The sequence below is a fragment of the Carassius gibelio genome, chromosome B22 (genome assembly GCF_023724105.1).
Source record: "Carassius gibelio isolate Cgi1373 ecotype wild population from Czech Republic chromosome B22, carGib1.2-hapl.c, whole genome shotgun sequence".
In the NCBI taxonomy this organism is placed as follows: Eukaryota; Metazoa; Chordata; class Actinopteri; order Cypriniformes; family Cyprinidae; genus Carassius; species Carassius gibelio.
Genome location: NC_068417.1, coordinates 7,311,759 through 7,333,017, shown reverse-complemented (window position 1 = coordinate 7,333,017; position 21,259 = coordinate 7,311,759). Strand labels below are relative to the sequence as shown.

Here is a 21,259-nt window from a genome sequence, read left to right as displayed (position 1 = left end):
ATCAAACCATTGTACAACAGCATTTTTGAGATATGGGACATTATTACACTTTAAAGGGTTATAAAGATCATATTTATAATAAATAGAAAAAAACAATGGTCAGTTCTTATCAGGGACGTCCCATACTATATACACAAAAAATCATTTTGCTAAAGCATTTTTGAGATATGGGTCCATATGGCGATTAAGAGGGCTATAAAGACCCCTATAGCGGAGTACAAAACTTTTTATCCACAGGAAGAAGGAGGCGGAAACCGGCCATCAATCAAATAAGGCTTTTAATAACAAAATAAACACAAAACACTGCGACAGCCCTTCACGGACAACTGTCGCTTACAAACAAAAACCAAGTACAAACTAAAATCATGGCCTGGCCTGGCCCTCTCTCGTTGTTCACTGTCGTCGCCCCCTCTTTTGTATCCTTCCATCTCCACCGCGGGACGCGAGACCGGTGAGTGGAGCAGGCGTCGCTCATTTCCAGTCACTCCACTGGCCTCATTCCGTTCTCATGGCTCGCGGCCCCGCCCCACTCATCACAACCCTATTTCTAATAAGTAGAAAAAAAACAAAGGTCAGTTCATATAAGGGACATCCCAAACTATATGCAAACCTCATATCAAACCATTTTACTGCAGCATTTTTGAGATATGCGTCCATATCGCGATTTAGAGGGCTATAAAGTCAACATTTCTAATAAGTAGAAAAAAACAAAGGTCAGTTCTTATCAGGGACATCACATACTATTTGCACCCTTCATATGAAACCATTTTACTGCAGCATTTTTGAGATATGGGACAATACAATGATTTAGAGGGCGATAAAGACACCATTTCTAATAAGTAGAAAAAAACAATAGTCAGTTCTTATCAGGGACATCCCATACTATATGCACACTTCATATGAAACCATTTTACTGCAGCATTTTTAATATATGGGACAATACAATGATTTAAAGGGCTATAAAGACACCATTTCTAATAAGTAGAAAAAAACAATAGTCTGTTCCTATAAGGGATTTCACATACTATATGCACACCTCATATCAAAACCTTTTACTGCAGCATTTTTGACATATGGGTCCAAATGGTGATTTCGATGGCTATAAAGACACCATTTCTAATAAGTAGAAAAAAACAATGGTCAGTTCTTATGAAGCACATGCCATACTATATGCACACCTCATATCAAAGCATTTTACTGCAGCATGTTTGAGATATGGGTCCATATGGCAATTTAGAGTGCTATAAAGACCCCATTTCTAATAAGTAGAAAAAAATAATAGTCAGTTCTCATCAGTGACGTCCCATACTATGAGCACATCTCATATCAAACCATTTTACTGCAGCTTTTTCCAGAAATGGGAAATTATTACACTTTAACGGGCTGTGAAGATCCCATTTCTAATAAGTAGAAAAAAACAATGGTCAGATCTTATAAAGGACATTCCATACTATATGCACAAATCATATCAAACCATTTTACTGCAGCATTTTTGAGATATGGGTCCATGTGGCAATTTAGAGGGCTATAAAGACAACATTTCTAATAAGTAGAAAAAAACAATAGTCAGTTCTTATCAGGGACGTCCCATACTATATGCACCCTTCATATGAAACCATTTTACTGCAGCATTTTTAAGATACGAGACATTTTTACACTTTAAAGGGCTGTAAAGATCCCATTTCTAATAAGTAGAAAAAAACAAAAGTCAGTTCTTATCAGGGACATCCCATACTATATGCACACCTCATATCAAACCATTTTACTGCAGAATTTTCGAGATATGGGACATTATTATATTTTAAAGGGCTATAAAGATCCCATTTCTAATAAGTAGATAAAAACAATGGTATGTTCCTATAAGGGATGTCCCATACTATATGCACACCTCATATCAAACCCTTTTACTGCAGCATTTTTGAGATATGGGTCCAAATGGTGATTTAGAGTGCTACAAAGACCCCATTTCTAATAAGTAGAAAAAAACAATGGTCAGTTCTTATAAAGGACATGCCATACTATATGCACACCTCATATCAAACCATTTTACTGCAGCATTTTCGAGATATGGGACATTATTACACTTTAAAGGGCTGTAAAGATCCCATTTCTAATAAGTAGAAAAAAACGAAAGTCAGTTCTTATCAGGGACATCCCATAATATATGCACACCTCATATCAAACCATTTTACTGCAGCATTTTCGAGATATGGGACATTATTACACTTTAAATGGCTGTAAAGATCCCATTTCTAATAAGTAGAAAAAAACAACAGTCAGTTCTTATCTGGGATGTCCCATACTATATGCACACCTCATTTCAAACCATTTTACTGCAGCATTTTTCAGATATGGGACAATACAATGATTTAGAGGGCTATAAAGACACCATTTCTAATAAGTAGAAAAAAACAATAGTCAGTTCTTATCAGGGACGTCCCATACTATATGCACACCTCATATCAAACCATTTTACTGCAGCATTTTCAAGATACGGGACATTATTACACTTTAAATGGCTGTAAAGATCACATTTCTAATAAGTAGAAAAAAACAAAAGTCAGTTCTTATCAGGGACATCCCATACTATATGCACACCTCATATCAAACCATTTTACTGCAGCATTTTCGAGATATGGGACATTATTACACTTTAAATGGCTGTAAAGATCCCATTTCTAATAAGTAGAAAAAAGCAACAGTCAGTTCTTATCAGGGATGTCCCATACTATATGCACACCTCATATCAAATCATTTTACTGCAGCATTTTCGAGATATGGGACATTATTACACTTTAAATGGCTGTAAAGATCCCATTTCTAATAAGTAGAAAAAAACAATAGTCAGTTCTTATCAGGGACGTCCCATACTATATGCACACCTCATATCAAACCATTTTACTGCAGCATTTTCAAGATACGGGACATTATTACACTTTAAATGGCTGTAAAGATCACATTTCTAATAAGTAGAAAAAAACAAAAGTCAGTTCTTATCAGGGACATCCCATACTATATGCACACCTCATATCAAACCATTTTACTGCAGCATTTTCGAGATATGGGACATTATTACACTTTAAATGGCTGTAAAGATCCCATTTCTAATAAGTAGAAAAAAGCAACAGTCAGTTCTTATCAGGGATGTCCCATACTATATGCACACCTCATATCAAATCATTTTACTGCAGCATTTTCGAGATATGGGACATTATTACACTTTAAATGGCTGTAAAGATCCCATTTCTAATAAGTAGAAAAAAGCAACAGTCAGTTCTTATCAGGGATGTCCCATACTATATGCACACCTCATATCAAACCATTTTACTGCAGCATTTTCAAGATATGGGACATTATTACACTTTAAAGGGCTATAAAGATCCCATTTCTAATAAGTAGAAAAAAACAAAAGTCAGTTCTTATCAGGGACATCCCATACTATATGCACACCTCATATCAAACCATTTTACTGCAGCATTTTTGAGATATGGGTCCAAATGGTGATTTGGAGGGCTATAAAGACATCATTTCTAATAAGTAGAAAAAAACAATGGTCAGTTCTTATAAAGGACATCCCATACTATATGCACCCCTCATATCAAACCCTTTTACTGCAGCATTTTTGAGATATGGGACATTATTACACTTTAAAGGGCTATAAAGACCCCATTTCTAATAAGTAGAAAAAAACAATGGTCAGTTCTTATAAAGGACATGCCATACTATATGCACACCTCATATCAAACCATTTTACTGCAGCATTTTCGAGATATGGGACATTATTACACTTTAAATGGCTCTAAAGATCCCATTTCTAATAAGTAGAAAAAAACAATGGTCTGTTCCTATAAGGGACGTCCCATACTATTTGCACACCTCATATCAAACCATTTTACTGCAGCATTTTTAAGATACAGGACATTATTACACTATAAAGGGCTGTAAAGATCCAATTTCTAATAAGTAGAAAAAAACAAAAGTCAGTTCTTATCATGGACATCCCATACTATATGCACACCTCTTATCAAACCATTTTACTGCAGCATTTTCGAGATATGGGACATTATTACACTTTAAATGGCTGTAAAGATCCCATTTCTAATAAGTAGAAAAAAACAACAGTCAGTTCTTATTTGGGATGTCCCATACTATATGCACACCTCATATCAAACCATTTTACTGCAGCATTTTTCAGATATGGGACAATACAATGATTTAGAGGGCTATAAAGACACCATTTCTAATAAGTAGAGAAAAAAACAATAGTCAGTTCTTATCAGGGATGTCCCATACTATATGCACACCTCATATCAAACCATTTTACTGCAGCATTTTCAAGATATGGGACATTATTACACTTTAAAGGGCTATAAAGATCCCATTTGTAATAAGTAGAAAAAAAGAATAGTCAATTCTTATCAGGGACCTCCCATACTATATGCACACCTCATATCAAACCATTTTACTGCGGCATTTTCGAGATATGGGTCCAAATGGTGATTTGGAGGGCTATAAAGACGTAATTTCTAATAAGTAGAAAAAAACAATGGTCAGTTCTTATCAGGGACCTCCCATACTATATGCACACCTCATATCAAACCATTTTACTGCAGCATTTTTCAGATATGGGACAATACAATGATTTAGAGGGCTATAAAGACACCATTTCTAATAAGTAGAAAAAAACAATGGTCAGTTCTCATAAGGGACATCCCATACTATATGCACACATAATGGTTTGATAAAAAAACCCAGTCTACTGCAACATTAATGAGATATGGACCTATATTGTGCTTTAGGGGGCTATAAAGATAAAGGGTATATTCACTTCAGAGGCTCATAGAGAAATGTAATGTTTTCTAAAATCTATGAGTAAATCCATGGAAAACATTTTACTGTATGGTTTTTTTAAGAGCTAGCAAGTATTTCACATATAGAGTTATAAAACATTACATTTATCTATTCCAATAATAATAATAATAATAATAAACAATTGTCATAAGGGACATCACCAAATATGTGCAGCCATTATAAAAAACATTTCAGTTTACCAATCTGGAACTGCATGCATTCAGAGTCAGTTCTGAGACTTTGCATAACTTTGAGACATGTAGAAATGTCAGCTTATAAAAGTAGAGGAAAACGATGCCCATTTCATGCAAGGCACCTCCTACTTTATTAGCACAGCTAAAATAAAATCTGGGTACTTTGGCAGTTTGGACTTACATGTATTCTAATTCAACAAAATGCTATTTAACTACATAAGTAGGAACACTTACTATTTTTAAAAGGCACACAATAATACTACCTTCGTGCAGAGTTCAGTGTCAATCCTGCTCCAGCAAACCTTTCTGTAACTATGAATTGTTCCTGACTCTTAATTAGATTAGGGTTGGAACTGAACTTTAAGTGAGATTTCCAGAAACAAGACTGGGGATACGCTATGATCCATTCATCCATTGAATGCAAGCTACTCTAAACTTTCACAGAGCAAAGACTCCATATTTGGTGTTTAGAAAGTGTGTGAAGTATAGTGTGACAGACAAGTGTGTGTGACTTCATATTTGCTGAAAGAATAGGGAGTGCCTTGCATGCAAAGGCCATTATTTTTATCTACTGTATGTATTTAACCTGATGTTTATATAAACCTCAAAACTGGGGAAAAAATATCCAGTCTATAATATATATATAAAGTAGCTCATATTCTATCAGCACAGATAGTCTGAAGTCTGATATATATATATATATATATATATATATATATATAATATTTTTAAATTTGGATGTATGCAACAAACTGCCAAAGTACACAGACTTCAGATTATCTGTGCTGATAGAATATGAGCTACTTTGTAAGAAAAGGCCATTATTTCTTTTAAGTATTTGTAAAAAACATTTCTATAGGTTGCAAAAAATTAGGAAATATTAAAATGTATTTGAGTGTTTTGTTCTATATGAATGCATGCTTCTACAAACTGCCACAGTACACAGACTTCACATTAGGTGTGCTTAAAATGTAGGAGGAACTTTAGAAGGAATGGCCTTTTTTTAAACTTATTTGAAATAGTTCTCAAAACTGGAGTTTCTGAGGATTTTCTTGATTTTTAACCCCAAATTGCTATCGTAAAATATCTTTATACACCAAATACTTCAGTAAAATAGTTTTATATAAGGTGTGCTTGTGGGATGTCCCATGTACTAACTGATCATTGTATTCTTCTACTTATTAGAAATGGGGTCTTTCTAGGCCTCTGAAACAGAATATATTTCAGAAAAACAGAAAAACATCTTTGCAAAATGCTAGAAATGCAGTAAAACTTTTTTATATAAGGTGTGAATATAGTATGGCACCTCCAATATACAAACTAAATATTGTTTTTTTTTTCAACTTATTAGAAATGGGGGTTCCACTTTATATTGTGTCCCTAATACCTGTGTACTTAGTAATTAGATGTGTATGTAGTATGTAACCACAGTGTAAGTACACATTGGTACATAGTATCTATAGCTCTAATGTATGTGTAACTAAATATTTGTAATAACCCATTGAATGGTATGTGTAAGTACAAATGTGCAACAGGACATTGGTGATAAAATTTATTGGTAAGAAAGTACAAATGTGTAACAGGACTAATAGCAATATTCAATTTATTATGTAATTACCCCTATGTTACACTGCAGTGGCAAGTAAATTAGGCTTTACATATAAAATGTGGTTGGTGTCCACAATGTTGCACTTTAAATGAAGTCGACAGTTCCTGAGGAGTTACCATGTAAGTACACGGGTATTAAAGTGGTGCACCAACTCCTCCCACTTTACAGAACCCTAAACCCACCCATCTCCACCACCTGGATCAAATGGTTCAAATTACTCTTATACATATTGTTGTTACAAAATGTAGATTTACATGTCCTGTTATACATTTGTACTTGCACAAACCATTCTGAGGGTTGTTACAAAAATATTATAGCCATGGATACTATATACCAATGTATACTTACACTGTGTTATATATTACGTACACATGTAGTTACATTGTATATACACAGGTATTAAGAACACTTAAAGCCGCGTTTCCACCGCAGGAACTTTACCCAGGAACTAGGGACTTGGTCCGGTACTTGGTGTGTTTCCACCGCAGGAACCAGGAACTAAATAAAAGTTCCGGGTAAAAAAATGCCCCCCAGAAAGTCCCTGCTGGCGAGGTGGTACTTTTTTAAAGTTCCGGAACTTTCGGGGGCGGGACTTTGGCGCTAAACATGCTGATTGGTTGAGTTCACGCAGCATTGGTTGAGTTCAACCACCATTTATTCGGATCAACATTTTCAAAATATTACTGTTATTGTGTCATGAAATGTAATTTTAAAAGTATTTCAGGCGAGAATGTAGTTGTTTGAAACTCAAATCTGTTGTTTATTTATAAAGACAGCGCCTATTTAAAAATGTGTTTCGCCGATCTCAGAGACGGTAAGCTCCACTCAATCAGCGGGAGCTCAGTCCTCATGTATCCGCAGAGAGCAGCCTCTCCTGGGATAGACCTTCTGATATGCGCCGCTGGCTCTGATGTGTCTTTAGTGGTTAAACATAAAATATAATTCAGCTGCAGGGTAAATCTAACAGGTTTTCTTTGGTCTGTATTCAATTTATCTATATGTAAAAATGAAAATAAAAAGGCAAGTCTATATAATATTTCTTTCATTGTAATGGCTGTACGTTACACTTATCCCTGAACTAAGTACATTTCTGCAGCTGTTATTATGTTTAAATGAAAATGAAAGGAGGCAGTGGTATTTTATATCCTATTTCGTTTTATTGTAAATATACTGAGGGGAAAATTGCAGTAGCCAAAGCGATCTGAGTTCACGCAGCATTGGTTGAGTTCAACCACCATTTATTCGGATAATTTTCAAATATTACTGTTATTGTGTCATGAAATGTAATTTTAAAAGTATTTCAGGCGAGAATGTAGTTGTTTAAAACTCAAATCTATGGTTTATTTATAAAGACAGCGCCTATTTAAAAATGTGTTTCGCCGATCTCGTAGACGGTGAGCTCCACTCAATCAGCGGGAGCTCAGTCCTCATGTATCCGCAGAGAGCAGCCTCTCCTGGGATAGATCTTCTGATATGCGCCGCTGGCTCTGATGTGTCTTTAGTGGTTAAACATAAAATATAATTCAGCTGCGGGGTAAATCTAACAGGTTTTCTTTGGTCTGTATTCAATTTATCTATATGTTAAAATGAAAATAAAAAAGGCAAGTCTATATAATATTTCTTTCATTGTAATGGCTGCATATACACATTTCCCTGACCTAAGTACATTTCTGCAGTTGTTATTATGCTTAAATGAAAACGAAAGGAGGCAGTGGTATTTGATATCATATTTCGTTTTATTGTAAATATACAGTAGGGAAAATTGCAGTAGCCAAGACGAGCTGACTGAAGTTATCAAGTATCATATATATATATAGTATATAGTTACGCTGCTGTTTATAGATTTACCGGACTTGCGTAGTTGCAGACATCACACTCCCCAGTCGAATGAACAAAGTCTGAACTAACTACCTAGGATGCACGTCCAAAATCAGCGTACTTTTTTTTTTTTTTAATCAGAGGTACTTTGTATTGAGAAACGCGCGCAGACCTACGTCACCAGTCATTTGCCTAATCTACCCGGTACTTTACACCGCGGTGGAAACGCAGAAAGCAACAGGTCTGGGGGGAAAAAAAGTTCCTGGGAAAAAAAGTTCCTGGTAAAAATGTTCCGGGTAATTTCGGTGGAAACGCGGCATAAGATAATGTGGGAGCAACATGGGATATTTATAGCCCAAAGAATCACCATATAGTCCCATATCTGAAAATGCTGCTGTAAAATGGTTTGATATGAGGTGTGCATATAGTATGGGACATCCCTTAAAGGAGCTGACATTTGTTTTTCAACTTATTAGAAATGTGGTCTTCTAAATTACCATATGGACCCATATCTCAAAAATGCTGCAGTAAAATGGTTTGATATGAGGTGTGCATATAGTATGGGACGTCCCTGATAAGAACTGACTATTCTTTTTTCTACTTACTAGAAATTGGATCTTTATAGCCCTTTAAAGTGTAATAATGTCCCATATCTCAAAAATGCTGCAGTAAAAGGGTTTGATATGAGGTGTGCATATAGTATGGGATGTCCTTTATAAGAACTGACCATTGTTTTTTTCTACTTATTAGAAATGGGGTCTTTGTAGCACTCTAAATCACCATTTGGACCCATATCTCAAAAATGCTGCAGTAAAATGGTTTGATATGAGGTGTGCATATAGTGTGGGAGGTCCCTGATAAGAACTGACTGTTGTTTTTTTCTACTTATTAGAAATGGGATCTTTATAGCCCTTTAAAGTGTAATAATGTCCCATATCTCAAAAATGCTGCAGTAAAAGGGTTTGATATGAGGTGTGCATATAGTATGGGATGTCCTTTATAAGAACTGACCATTGTTTTTTTCTACTTATTAGAAATGATGCCTTTATAGCCCTCCAAATCACCATTTGGACCCATATCTCAAAAATGCTGCAGTAAAATGGTTTGATATGAGGTGTGCATATAGTATGGGATGTCCTTGATAAGAACTGACTTTTGTTTTTTTCTACTTATTAGAAATGGGATCTTTATAGCCCTTTAAAGTGTAATAATGTCCCATATCTTGAAAATGCTGGAGTAAAATGGTTTGATATGAGGTGTGCATATAGTATGGGACATCCCTGATAAGAACTGACTGTTGCTTTTTTCTACTTATTAGAAATGGGATCTTTACAGCCATTTAAAGTGTAATAATGTCCCATATCTCAAAAATGCTGCAGTAAAATGGTTTGATATGAGGTGTGCATATAGTATGGGACATCCCTGATAAGAACTGACTGTTGCTTTTTTCTATTTATTAGAAATGGGATCTTTACAGCCATTTAAAGTGTAATAATGTCCCATATCTCGAAAATGCTGCAGTAAAATGGCTTGATATGAGGTGTGCATATAGTGTGGGAGGTCCCTGATAAGAACTGACTTTTGTTTTTTTCTACTTATTAGAAATGGGATCTTTATAGCCCTTTAAAGTGTAATAATGTCCCATATCTCAAAAATGCTGCAGTAAAAGGGTTTGATATGAGGTGTGCATATAGTATGGGATGTCCTTTATAAGAACTGACCATTGTTTTTTTCTACTTATTAGAAATGATGTCTTTATAGCCCTACAAATCACCATTTGGACCCATATCTCAAAAATGCTGCAGTAAAATGGTTTGATATGAGGTGTGCATATAGTATGGCATGTCCTTTATAAGAACTGACCATTGTTTTTTTCTACTTATTAGAAATGGGATCTTTATAGCCCTTTAAAGTGTAATAATGTCCCATATCTTGAAAATGCTGCAGTAAAATGGTTTGATATGAGGTGTGCATATAGTATGGGACATCCCTGATAAGAACTGACTATTGTTTTTTTCTACTTATTAGAAATGGTGTCTTTATAGCCCTCTAAATCATTGTATTGTCCCATATCAGAAAAATGCTGCAGTAAAATGGTTTGATATGAGGTGTGCATATAGTATGGGACATCCCTGATAAGAACTGACTGTTGCTTTTTTCTACTTATTAGAAATGGGATCTTTACAGCCATTTAAAGTGTAATAATGTCCCATATCTCAAAAATGCTGCAGTAAAATGGTTTGATATGAGGTGTGCATATAGTATGGGACATCCCTGATAAGAACTGACTGTTGCTTTTTTCTATTTATTAGAAATGGGATCTTTACAGCCATTTAAAGTGTAATAATGTCCCATATCTCGAAAATGCTGCAGTAAAATGGCTTGATATGAGGTGTGCATATAGTGTGGGAGGTCCCTGATAAGAACTGACTTTTGTTTTTTTCTACTTATTAGAAATTGGATCTTTACAGCCCTTTATAGTGTAATAATGTCCCGTATCTTAAAAATGCTGCAGTAAAATGGTTTGATATGAGGTGTGCAAATAGTATGGGACGTCCCTTATAGGAACAGACCATTGTTTTTTTCTACTTATTAGAAATGGGATCTTTAGAGCCATTTGAAGTGTAATAATGTCCCATATCTCGAAAATGCTGCAGTAAAATGGTTTGATATGAGGTGTGCATATAGTATGGGACGTCCCTGATAAGAACTGACTATTGTTTTTTTCTACTTATTAGAAATGGGATCTTTACAGCCATTTAAAGTGTAATAATGTCCCATATCTCGAAAATGCTGCAGTAAAATGATTTGATATGAGGTGTGCATATAGTATGGGACATCCCTGATAAGAACTGACTGTTGCTTTTTTCTACTTATTAGAAATGGGATCTTTACAGCCATTTAAAGTGTAATAATGTCCCATATCTCGAAAATGCTGCAGTAAAATGGTTTGATATGAGGTGTGCATATAGTATGGGATGTCCCTGATAAGAACTGACTTTTGTTTTTTTCTACTTATTAGAAATGTGATCTTTACAGCCATTTAAAGTGTAATAATGTCCCGTATCTTGAAAATGCTGCAGTAAAATGGTTTGATATGAGGTGTGCATATAGTATGGGACGTCCCTGATAAGAACTGACTATTGTTTTTTTCTACTTATTAGAAATGGTGTCTTTATAGCCCTCTAAATCATTGTATTGTCCCATATCTGAAAAATGCTGCAGTAAAATGGTTTGAAATGAGGTGTGCATATAGTATGGGACATCCCAGATAAGAACTGACTGTTGTTTTTTTCTACTTATTAGAAATGGGATCTTTACAGCCATTTAAAGTGTAATAATGTCCCATATCTCGAAAATGCTGCAGTAAAATGGTTTGATATGAGGTGTGCATATATTATGGGATGTCCCTGATAAGAACTGACTTTCGTTTTTTTCTACTTATTAGAAATGGGATCTTTACAGCCCTTTAAAGTGTAATAATGTCCCATATCTCGAAAATGCTGCAGTAAAATGGTTTGATATGAGGTGTGCATATAGTATGGCATGTCCTTTATAAGAACTGACCATTGTTTTTTTCTACTTATTAGAAATGGGGTCTTTGTAGCACTCTAAATCACCATTTGGACCCATATCTCAAAAATGCTGCAGTAAAAGGGTTTGATATGAGGTGTGCATATAGTATGGGACATCCCTTATAGGAACATACCATTGTTTTTATCTACTTATTAGAAATGGGATCTTTATAGCCCTTTAAAATATAATAATGTCCCATATCTCGAAAATTCTGCAGTAAAATGGTTTGATATGAGGTGTGCATATAGTATGGGATGTCCCTGATAAGAACTGACTTTTGTTTTTTTCTACTTATTAGAAATGGGATCTTTACAGCCCTTTAAAGTGTAAAAATGTCTCGTATCTTAAAAATGCTGCAGTAAAATGGTTTCATATGAAGGGTGCATATAGTATGGGACGTCCCTGATAAGAACTGACTATTGTTTTTTTCTACTTATTAGAAATGTTGTCTTTATAGCCCTCTAAATTGCCACATGGACCCATATCTCAAAAATGCTGCAGTAAAATGGTTTGATATGATTTGTGCATATAGTATGGAATGTCCTTTATAAGATCTGACCATTGTTTTTTTCTACTTATTAGAAATGGGATCTTCACAGCCCGTTAAAGTGTAATAATTTCCCATTTCTGGAAAAAGCTGCAGTAAAATGGTTTGATATGAGATGTGCTCATAGTATGGGACGTCACTGATGAGAACTGACTATTATTTTTTTCTACTTATTAGAAATGGGGTCTTTATAGCACTCTAAATTGCCATATGGACCCATATCTCAAACATGCTGCAGTAAAATGCTTTGATATGAGGTGTGCATATAGTATGGCATGTGCTTCATAAGAACTGACCATTGTTTTTTTCTACTTATTAGAAATGGTGTCTTTATAGCCATCGAAATCACCATTTGGACCCATATGTCAAAAATGCTGCAGTAAAAGGTTTTGATATGAGGTGTGCATATAGTATGTGAAATCCCTTATAGGAACAGACTATTGTTTTTTTCTACTTATTAGAAATGGTGTCTTTATAGCCCTTTAAATCATTGTATTGTCCCATATATTAAAAATGCTGCAGTAAAATGGTTTCATATGAAGTGTGCATATAGTATGGGATGTCCCTGATAAGAACTGACTATTGTTTTTTTCTACTTATTAGAAATGGTGTCTTTATCGCCCTCTAAATCATTGTATTGTCCCATATCTCAAAAATGCTGCAGTAAAATGGTTTCATATGAAGGGTGCAAATAGTATGTGATGTCCCTGATAAGAACTGACCTTTGTTTTTTTCTACTTATTAGAAATGTTGACTTTATAGCCCTCTAAATCGCGATATGGACGCATATCTCAAAAATGCTGCAGTAAAATGGTTTGATATGAGGTTTGCATATAGTTTGGGATGTCCCTTATATGAACTGACCTTTGTTTTTTTTCTACTTATTAGAAATAGGGTTGTGATGAGTGGGGCGGGGCCGCGAGCCATGAGAACGGAATGAGGCCAGTGGAGTGACTGGAAATGAGCGACGCCTGCTCCACTCACCGGTCTCGCGTCCCGCGGTGGAGATGGAAGGATACAAAAGAGGGGGCGACGACAGTGAACAACGAGAGAGGGCCAGGCCAGGCCATGATTTTAGTTTGTACTTGGTTTTTGTTTGTAAGCGACAGTTGTCCGTGAAGGGCTGTCGCAGTGTTTTGTGTTTATTTTGTTATTAAAAGCCTTATTTGATTGATGGCCGGTTTCCGCCTCCTTCTTCCTGTGGATAAAAAGTTTTGTACTCCGCTATAGGGGTCTTTATAGCCCTCTTAATCGCCATATGGACCCATATCTCAAAAATGCTTTAGCAAAATGATTTTTTGTGTATATAGTATGGGACGTCCCTGATAAGAACTGACCATTGTTTTTTTCTATTTATTATAAATATGATCTTTATAACCCTTTAAAGTGTAATAATGTCCCATATCTCAAAAATGCTGTTGTACAATGGTTTGATATTAAGTTTGCATATAGTATGCGAAGTCCCTTATAAGAACTGACCATTGTTTTTTTTCTACTTGTTAGAAATGGGATCTTTAAAGACTTGTAAAGTGTAATATTATCCTATATCTCTAAAAGTCTCCAGTAAAATGGTTTTATGTGAGGTATGGATATAGTATGGGATGTCTTCTTTAAGAACTGACCTTTAATTGCTTCTTTCTCATCATAAAAAAGTGTCTTCTAAATCAATGAATGTCCCATATCTCGTTTTCTACTAATAATTGTAATGCTTTGAAAGGCTGAAAATTATAGTAATACAGAGCAGTCAAGGAAAACAATAAGTTACACGAATATTAGAGCAGATGGGCGAAAAAGGTCGTCATAGATCAAATCTGAACGTATAGATGAAAAGCGCTCTGAAAGCGCGTTCCCTCTCTGTTGTTCCTGCTATTGCCGTAATTATAGTAATACACGCGCATATAAATTTCACTCGCGGCTGGCTTGACGGTGTTTTTCTGAAGTGCGGCTGGCTTGACCGCAGTCAAACGACCCATACGGTCGTATGAGTTGGAGGACTTGTTGTTATTTTATGATAATAGCTCCTGTTTTCACCTCATTCATTCTACTGATCTCATGTAAACTGTCAGTTAAAGTTCAATTCATTCTTAGAAGAGACTTAAACTATAGAGACACTATTGTGATATCTATCAGACACAGATGTCCTAACAGCCTTTATTTCATTAGTCTGTGTTAAACTGTTAACTGAAAACCAAAACAAAGGTAAAAACTAATGAACAGAACTTTAAACTCAAATAAAAGGGATTATGGAAAAAATGATTTTTTAAAGTTACTTAACTTTCTTCTGTTTACTCTTTAGATTTTATTCTTAAAATTGAAATATTTGTAAATATTAAATTTAAAGTGCTAACAGACAAGCATAAATGCATGTGTGAATTTGTATTTCGATATTTTACTATAAATAGCAAGTAAATGCATACTTGATATGTGAATTAGTAGAAAATCTAACTCAAGACTTTGGCAGATCTTCTCTTCCTACAGTGAAGCTCCTCCCACAACAACACACCTTCAGTGAAGCAATTTCAGATCAGCAATTCATCAGATTTGGTGTTTATAAAAAAAAAAAAAAAAAATGAAGGGGATAAATTAAATCAATAAATAATATTGGGGAGACTTTCTATCTCCAGGGGACTTAAAATCAGATGTTCAAATTATGTCACTTCCTGTTTGTTGCCATTAAAAAATGCTTTAAAAAGGAAGAAATGGAATGGAAATTGTGTTGAGTGAAAAATATTGGCTAGTTAATTCATTTCAAATAGTTATTAATTACATAATTTTCTTAGTATAGTATATTAATGTTAATATTATGTTTATAATATTTTAACTGTGGATTTGATTAGTCATTGAATAGTTCTTACTACACAAACATTGGATTTGTGTCTGTATTTTTAAATATAGATAAATGTACCTTTTTATATAAAAATGTGTCAAAATGATCATAATTTGGTCTAGCTGTTGTCTCCTTTCACTTCACATGATTTATTTATATTATTACTTTTAACTGTAATTTCAGATCTAATGGAGGAGAAAAAACCTGTCAAACCTGGAGAAAAGACTCTCTCACAGACTGAAAGTATTACTTTACTGAAAAGAAGAGTCAAGAAAAATTTCACCTGCACTCAGTGTGGAAAGAGCTTCACATACAAACAGAGTCTCAAAAGACACATGAACATCCACACTGGAGAGAAACCATACACATGTGATCAGTGCGGGAAGAGTTTCACTCAATCGTCAAACCTTAAGATGCACATGAACATCCACACTGAAGAGAAACTGCATGAATGTGATCAGTGCGGAAAAACATTTGCATGGGATTCAAGCTGGATTAATCACCTGAAAGTTCATTCGAAGGAGAAACCACATTCATGTTCTTTGTGTGGAAAGAGTTTTTCTCAACTGCAGAGTTTAAAACTACATCAGAAGATACACGCTGGTGTAAAAGATTATATGTGTTTTGAGTGTGAGAAGACTTTTATTACAGATAAAGATTTGAAACGGCACGAGAGGATCCACACTGGAGAGAAACCTTACAAGTGTTCACACTGTGAGAAGAGATTCAGTCAGAGAGCACATCTGAAATCACACGAGAGGATTCACACTGGAAGGAAACTGTATCACTGCACTACATGTGGGCAGAGTTTCAGTCATACGTCTTCTTTACAGAGACATACAATAAAGAATCACATTAAGTAGCTTATCTCCAGGTCAGGTCCAGCGTTTTCAAGTGCTACACAGCATCTCTTCCGTATTAATCTGTTATAAGAAACATAATCTAATAAAGATCATCTTAAAGACCACCAGTTTCTGTGAGATTTAGATCAACTCAAAGTTCCTTCCCTAAGGACAATATCTAAAGCTGTATTCTTGTATAAAACTGTTACATTATGTAAATTATATTATTATTATTATTATATTATTATGCTTTATTTTTTAGGGTGTGTTTTACAAAATACAGGTGTAAGATATTCTGTCATGTATGTTTTACATCTGATCCATCTTCACTTTTGTTCACTTGAGATGCTTTGCAATCTTGTTAGTCAATGAATAGAGGGATCTGTCTTTTACTTTGTTTGCTTCAAATATCAAACTTTTATTGGCCACTTTTGTTGTCTGCTGATTTTTCTTGCATCACGAATGAATAATTTGATAATTCTAGTTACATCTAAAAGCCATTAAATATTGCCTTGGGGCTTAACTACATTTCTCGATAAAGCTTTTTAATCTACCTAATAAACTATATGTCCCCTCACACCTGATTATCTGTCTATCATTAACTGTTTTAACATTAATTTAGTTTGATATGTTGTGTTATAGATATTTTTGTTACAGAGTTTCGTAGTTTAAAAAAAATTGGTGCGTTCCTGATCATCTAACATTGGTTTTGACTCGCGTTGATGAAGTCATCAGTCGAAGTTCCTGAAGTGAGGTGTTTGCACCTTTTTAAGTAATTGTAAAATACACGTTTCTTATTTTGTTTTTAATTAACATTTTTATGGGGTCATTTCTGAATAGTCTTTATTGGTCTCAGGACTATTTGCAATATCAGCACTATCTAAAGGTTTTGTCTTGTTTCTCTTAATATTCAAAACGAGAAAGCTATTTTGTTATAAATGTTGTTAACGAGTTCACTCTTACATACAATTAGCTAAGTATGGTAATGCATATTTGGTGTGTTGTCCGGGGAAGAGCCCTGATCTTGGGAATGCCTGAAAGTAGAGTACCCCCAATAAGTGTAATATGACTTCAAAGTGAGGAGATGGGGTGGAGGAGGGATGCTGATAAACAATGTCAATGAATAAAGGTAAGTCAGCTATATTTATACCATAGTGTAGATTAACCTGAGTACGCTCGATCTGTGATAATTAGGCTATATATCTGTCGCTCTTCTCCCAAACCTTTTTAATAAAACATAATTTCACATGTTTACCCTTTCATATAATTAGCTGAAGTATGGTAATGCATATTTAGTGTACCTAGAGTACCCCCGGGACAGCTGGCAGACTAAGAAATCTAATCAGTGGTCAAAGGGCAAATGGCTGACCGAGAGGGCCTATAAAGCCTCTGACTGGAGATCAAGACTCAGGACGTGTGGGTCTTCTCGATTTGGCAGATAAAAAGGCCTTGGGCCGTCAGACAAGGAGGACTCTTGCGACATCTGATGGGAGATCAATTCTCACTGCATCAGACAGGTAAGTCTCGCCGGGTGGAGAGCGAGAAAAGGAAAACCCGACTGGGAGGGCTCCCGTAGCATCAGATGGGAGATCAGGACTCAGGACATCGAACGGGTAAGCCTCGCCAGGCGGGGGGGGGGGGGAATACATATTTAGCTGAGAGAGCTCGGACAGCATTTGGCAGGTGGTCGAGACTCTTGGTGATGGACGCCCGTACCTCGCCAACTGTCAAATGGGAAGGTAAAGTTATGTGGATGGGAGACTCTTGCCAACATCCGATGGGAGCTCAATACTTGCAGCATCTAACGGGTAAGCCTTCTGAAGAACATCTGCTGTTTGGAGAGGCCTTTTTGGGCTGCCCCGATGGGGAAATAGTGGCTAGAGAAATTTCCTGCTGGGATGCCTGATAATTTCAGGACAGATCTGAGATGTTTTTGGAATCAGAAGAGAGTGACAGGTTTTTTGGATTCGTCTAAAAATAGGCAGAGGTACTCGAAGATGGACTGGTAGAGCTGGATGGGAGAAGAGAGATTGGAGATATAGATGAAATTACCTTTCTTGCTTTGGTCTGTTTTTGTTTGATTATTAAAGAAATTGTTTCGCTATCAATTATGGTTAGGTCTGAGATGGTGGGGTTGATTTTTGGTTTTGGAAGATATCCGAGCTAGAGGTATTCACAGGTCCAAAAATTTGTCCCCAAACCCAAAAGAGACCCGTAATGTACTACACCGAACGGACCCGGACACCTCTATTATTTCAAAAGCTGGACCCGGACCCGTGTAGGTCCAAGAAATTCCTACCCGGATCAGTTTATTGTTTGATAGCTGGACCCGAAACCGCCGGGAAGACATGTCACGGTGAGGGATGAAAAAAGCAACTGTGCACATGTATATTCTGACTTGAGTTAACTAGCATAATTCGCTTGTTAAGTCTGACGTCATGTAGCAGCGCTTCCGTGTCCAAACGCTCTATCAGTTACCATGAAAAAAACAACAAAAGATGCTAATATAAACTCACAATGTTATAGAATACAAGCGAAAAAATTATAATCGTAACCTTTAACTCCAAACTGAAGTCCCAGATAGCCAGACAATGAAAATATAAATATAAAAAAATATATCTAAAAAATATTTGTGTTTGGGACGCTGTGAGCATGGAGACTGTAGTGTATACTGTAAGTTTGAAAGCGTTTAGCTTTTGTATTACATTGTATTACACACAATGTGAAACAGACCCGGTGTTACAAACTAAGGTAGTGCTAAACGTAAAACAAAGTGCAAGAAGAGAATCTGGAACAAATAAGGAGTTTACTGATGACGAAGAGGAACACAGAAAATATAAAAGACTACGTTCAGCATTACATTCATTGACACATCTACAATGCATTACATCCAAACGTACAAACAAACGTACCGAACTCAACAGAACGGGTATTTAAACAATCAGGAGGTGATGAGGGAACTGGAAACAGGTGGGAAGAATCAATTTACCAAATTAGGAGGAAGGTGACCAAAAAAGGAAACAGAAAATTCATAAACGTGACAGTTCGCCCCCTCCCGGAACGGTGCGTCCTCGCACCGCAAAAGGGAATACCAGCGGAGGGAGGATGGGGGTTCTGGAGGCGGGCGAGGAGCAGGCCAAGAGCAGGTGACGAGGGAGCATGCAGGTAGGGACCAGGGCGGAGTGGATGGAGGGAGGAACCAGGGAGGAGCCTGGAGCAGGAGGAGCCAGATGGTCCACCAGATACCAGCCAGGACGGAGATCCATGGTGGAGTTGACGGCGGGAGGAGCCATGGCTAAGGAGGGGTCGACGACACCAGGGGGCCAACAGGCGGAGACTGCACCGGTGGGTGAGGAGCCCAAGACTGAGCAGCACAGCCGCAGAGCCAGGGTGACGTCGAGGATCCGGAGGGCCTAGGTGGAGCAGAAGGCTCAGACGACCAAGGCGGAGGCAGGGTCCTGGCAGACCGCTGTGGAGCCGGAGCGACCAAGGATGGAGGTGGAACCGGAGGGAAGGAGGAGCCTGACAGAGCCGGAGGGATGGAGTGACGAGGTGGAACCAGAGGAGTGGAGTCCCGAGGCGGCGGATGGTCGACGACTGACCAAGGTGGAGCCAGAGGGACGAGGGAGCCCGGTGGAGCAGGTGGGATGCCAGGCCACGGTGGAGACAAGGGAACTAAGAGCCAAGGTGGAGCCGCTGGGTCGAAGGACCGAGGAGGAGTCCAGGGCTCGGAGGCTGGAGGCGGAGACAAGGGCCTTAATGCGCCAAGGCGGAGCTGGAGACTGGCAGTCCAGCGGCGAACCATCGCGCCCAGATGGCGCGGACTGAGGGTGAGCTGCGGGACTGACTGGCACCAGCAGGGATGACGAGGAACTGGCTGGTCTAGGAGGAGGAGAGAGAGGAAGGATGGGAGGAAGGACAGGAGGATCAGGGCTGGACGGAACCAGCAGAAGTGGAGCAGAGGGACCGGCAGGTCCAGGAGGAGGTGGGAGAGGGAGGCTGGGAGGGAACACAGGAGACACAGAAAATTCATAGCTGGGCGGAACCAGCGGAGAAACAGAAAATTCAGGGCTGGGCGGAACCAGCGGATAAACAGAAAATTCAGGGCTGGGCGGAACCAGCGGAGATACAGAAAATTCAGGGCTGGGCGGAACCAGCAGAGAAACAGAAAATTCAGGGCTGGGCGGAACCAGCAGAGAAACAGAAAATTCAGGGCTGGGCGGAACCAGCGGAGAAACGGAAAATTCAGGGCTGGGCGGAACCAGCGGAGAAATAGAAAATTCATGGCTGGGCAGAACCAGCGGAAATGGAGCATAGGAACTGACTGGAGGAGGTAGGAGTGGGAGACTGAGAGGGTATACAGGGGGATCAGGCCTGGACAGAACCAGCGGAAAAACAGGAAAATTAGGGATTACCTCCATAGACCAGTCCATAAGGTCCAGAACTTGCTCCATATGATTTCCAGAGACTGCATACAGCTCACCCTCAGTCGCAGGAGTGTGGGCAGGGCTTTCCTCCACGCCCTCGATCTCCACGAGGACTCCCACGATGCACGGTGTTGCCGGCTCACACACCTGGTCAGTCGCGCTCTCGAGATCCTGCTTCCTGTCAGTGGATGGCTCGGGCTCTGCGGCTGCGGTGGGCTCTGGCTCCGTGCGGCGTGATGGTGGCTGGCTGGTCTCTGGGTCGGGAGTGGGGCTGGAAATATCCTCTTTGGCGGTGCTGACGGTCCATGAAGATCCGTTTTTCTCCAGCACCCACTCCACAAAAGCGGCGAAATCCTCTCGGGGACCGTTCGCTGGTAGGCGTGCCTTACACCGCTCGCTCAGGCCGGTGTAGAAGAAGTTAGAGAGCGAGCGGTCGGGGAAGTGAGTAAGGCACGCCAGATCTAAAAAGTCCCTGGTGTGGTCCTCCAGCGAACGGTCAAGTTGCTCCAGGCATAGGAGATGGACTGCTGGGATGGCCATTCCGGGAGAGGAGAAAAAAAAAATGAAA

The 21,259-nt window shown here is 37.9% G+C and overlaps 1 protein-coding gene and 1 long non-coding RNA gene across 3 annotated transcripts in view; one reads left to right on the top strand and one right to left on the bottom strand.

Annotated features, from left to right (window-relative positions):
• LOC127987724 (gastrula zinc finger protein XlCGF49.1-like) overlaps window positions 1-16,841 on the top strand; it is a 198,857-nt gene extending 182,016 nt beyond the window's left edge. For both annotated transcript variants that reach the window (XM_052590115.1, XM_052590116.1), the window contains exon 2: window positions 15,606-16,841. In XM_052590115.1, the coding sequence (XP_052446075.1) occupies window positions 15,606-16,285 (680 nt within the window). In that variant the 3' untranslated portion in view covers window positions 16,286-16,841. The remainder of the gene's footprint in view (window positions 1-15,605) is intronic.
• LOC127987783 (uncharacterized) lies at window positions 262-5,733 on the bottom strand. Its single transcript, XR_008161386.1, has 2 exons — window positions 5,309-5,733; window positions 262-547 (listed from the first exon to the last, which is right to left on the bottom strand). It is a non-coding gene; the product is annotated as an uncharacterized LOC127987783 (long non-coding RNA).
• Window positions 16,842-21,259: the final 4,418 nt, after the last annotated feature.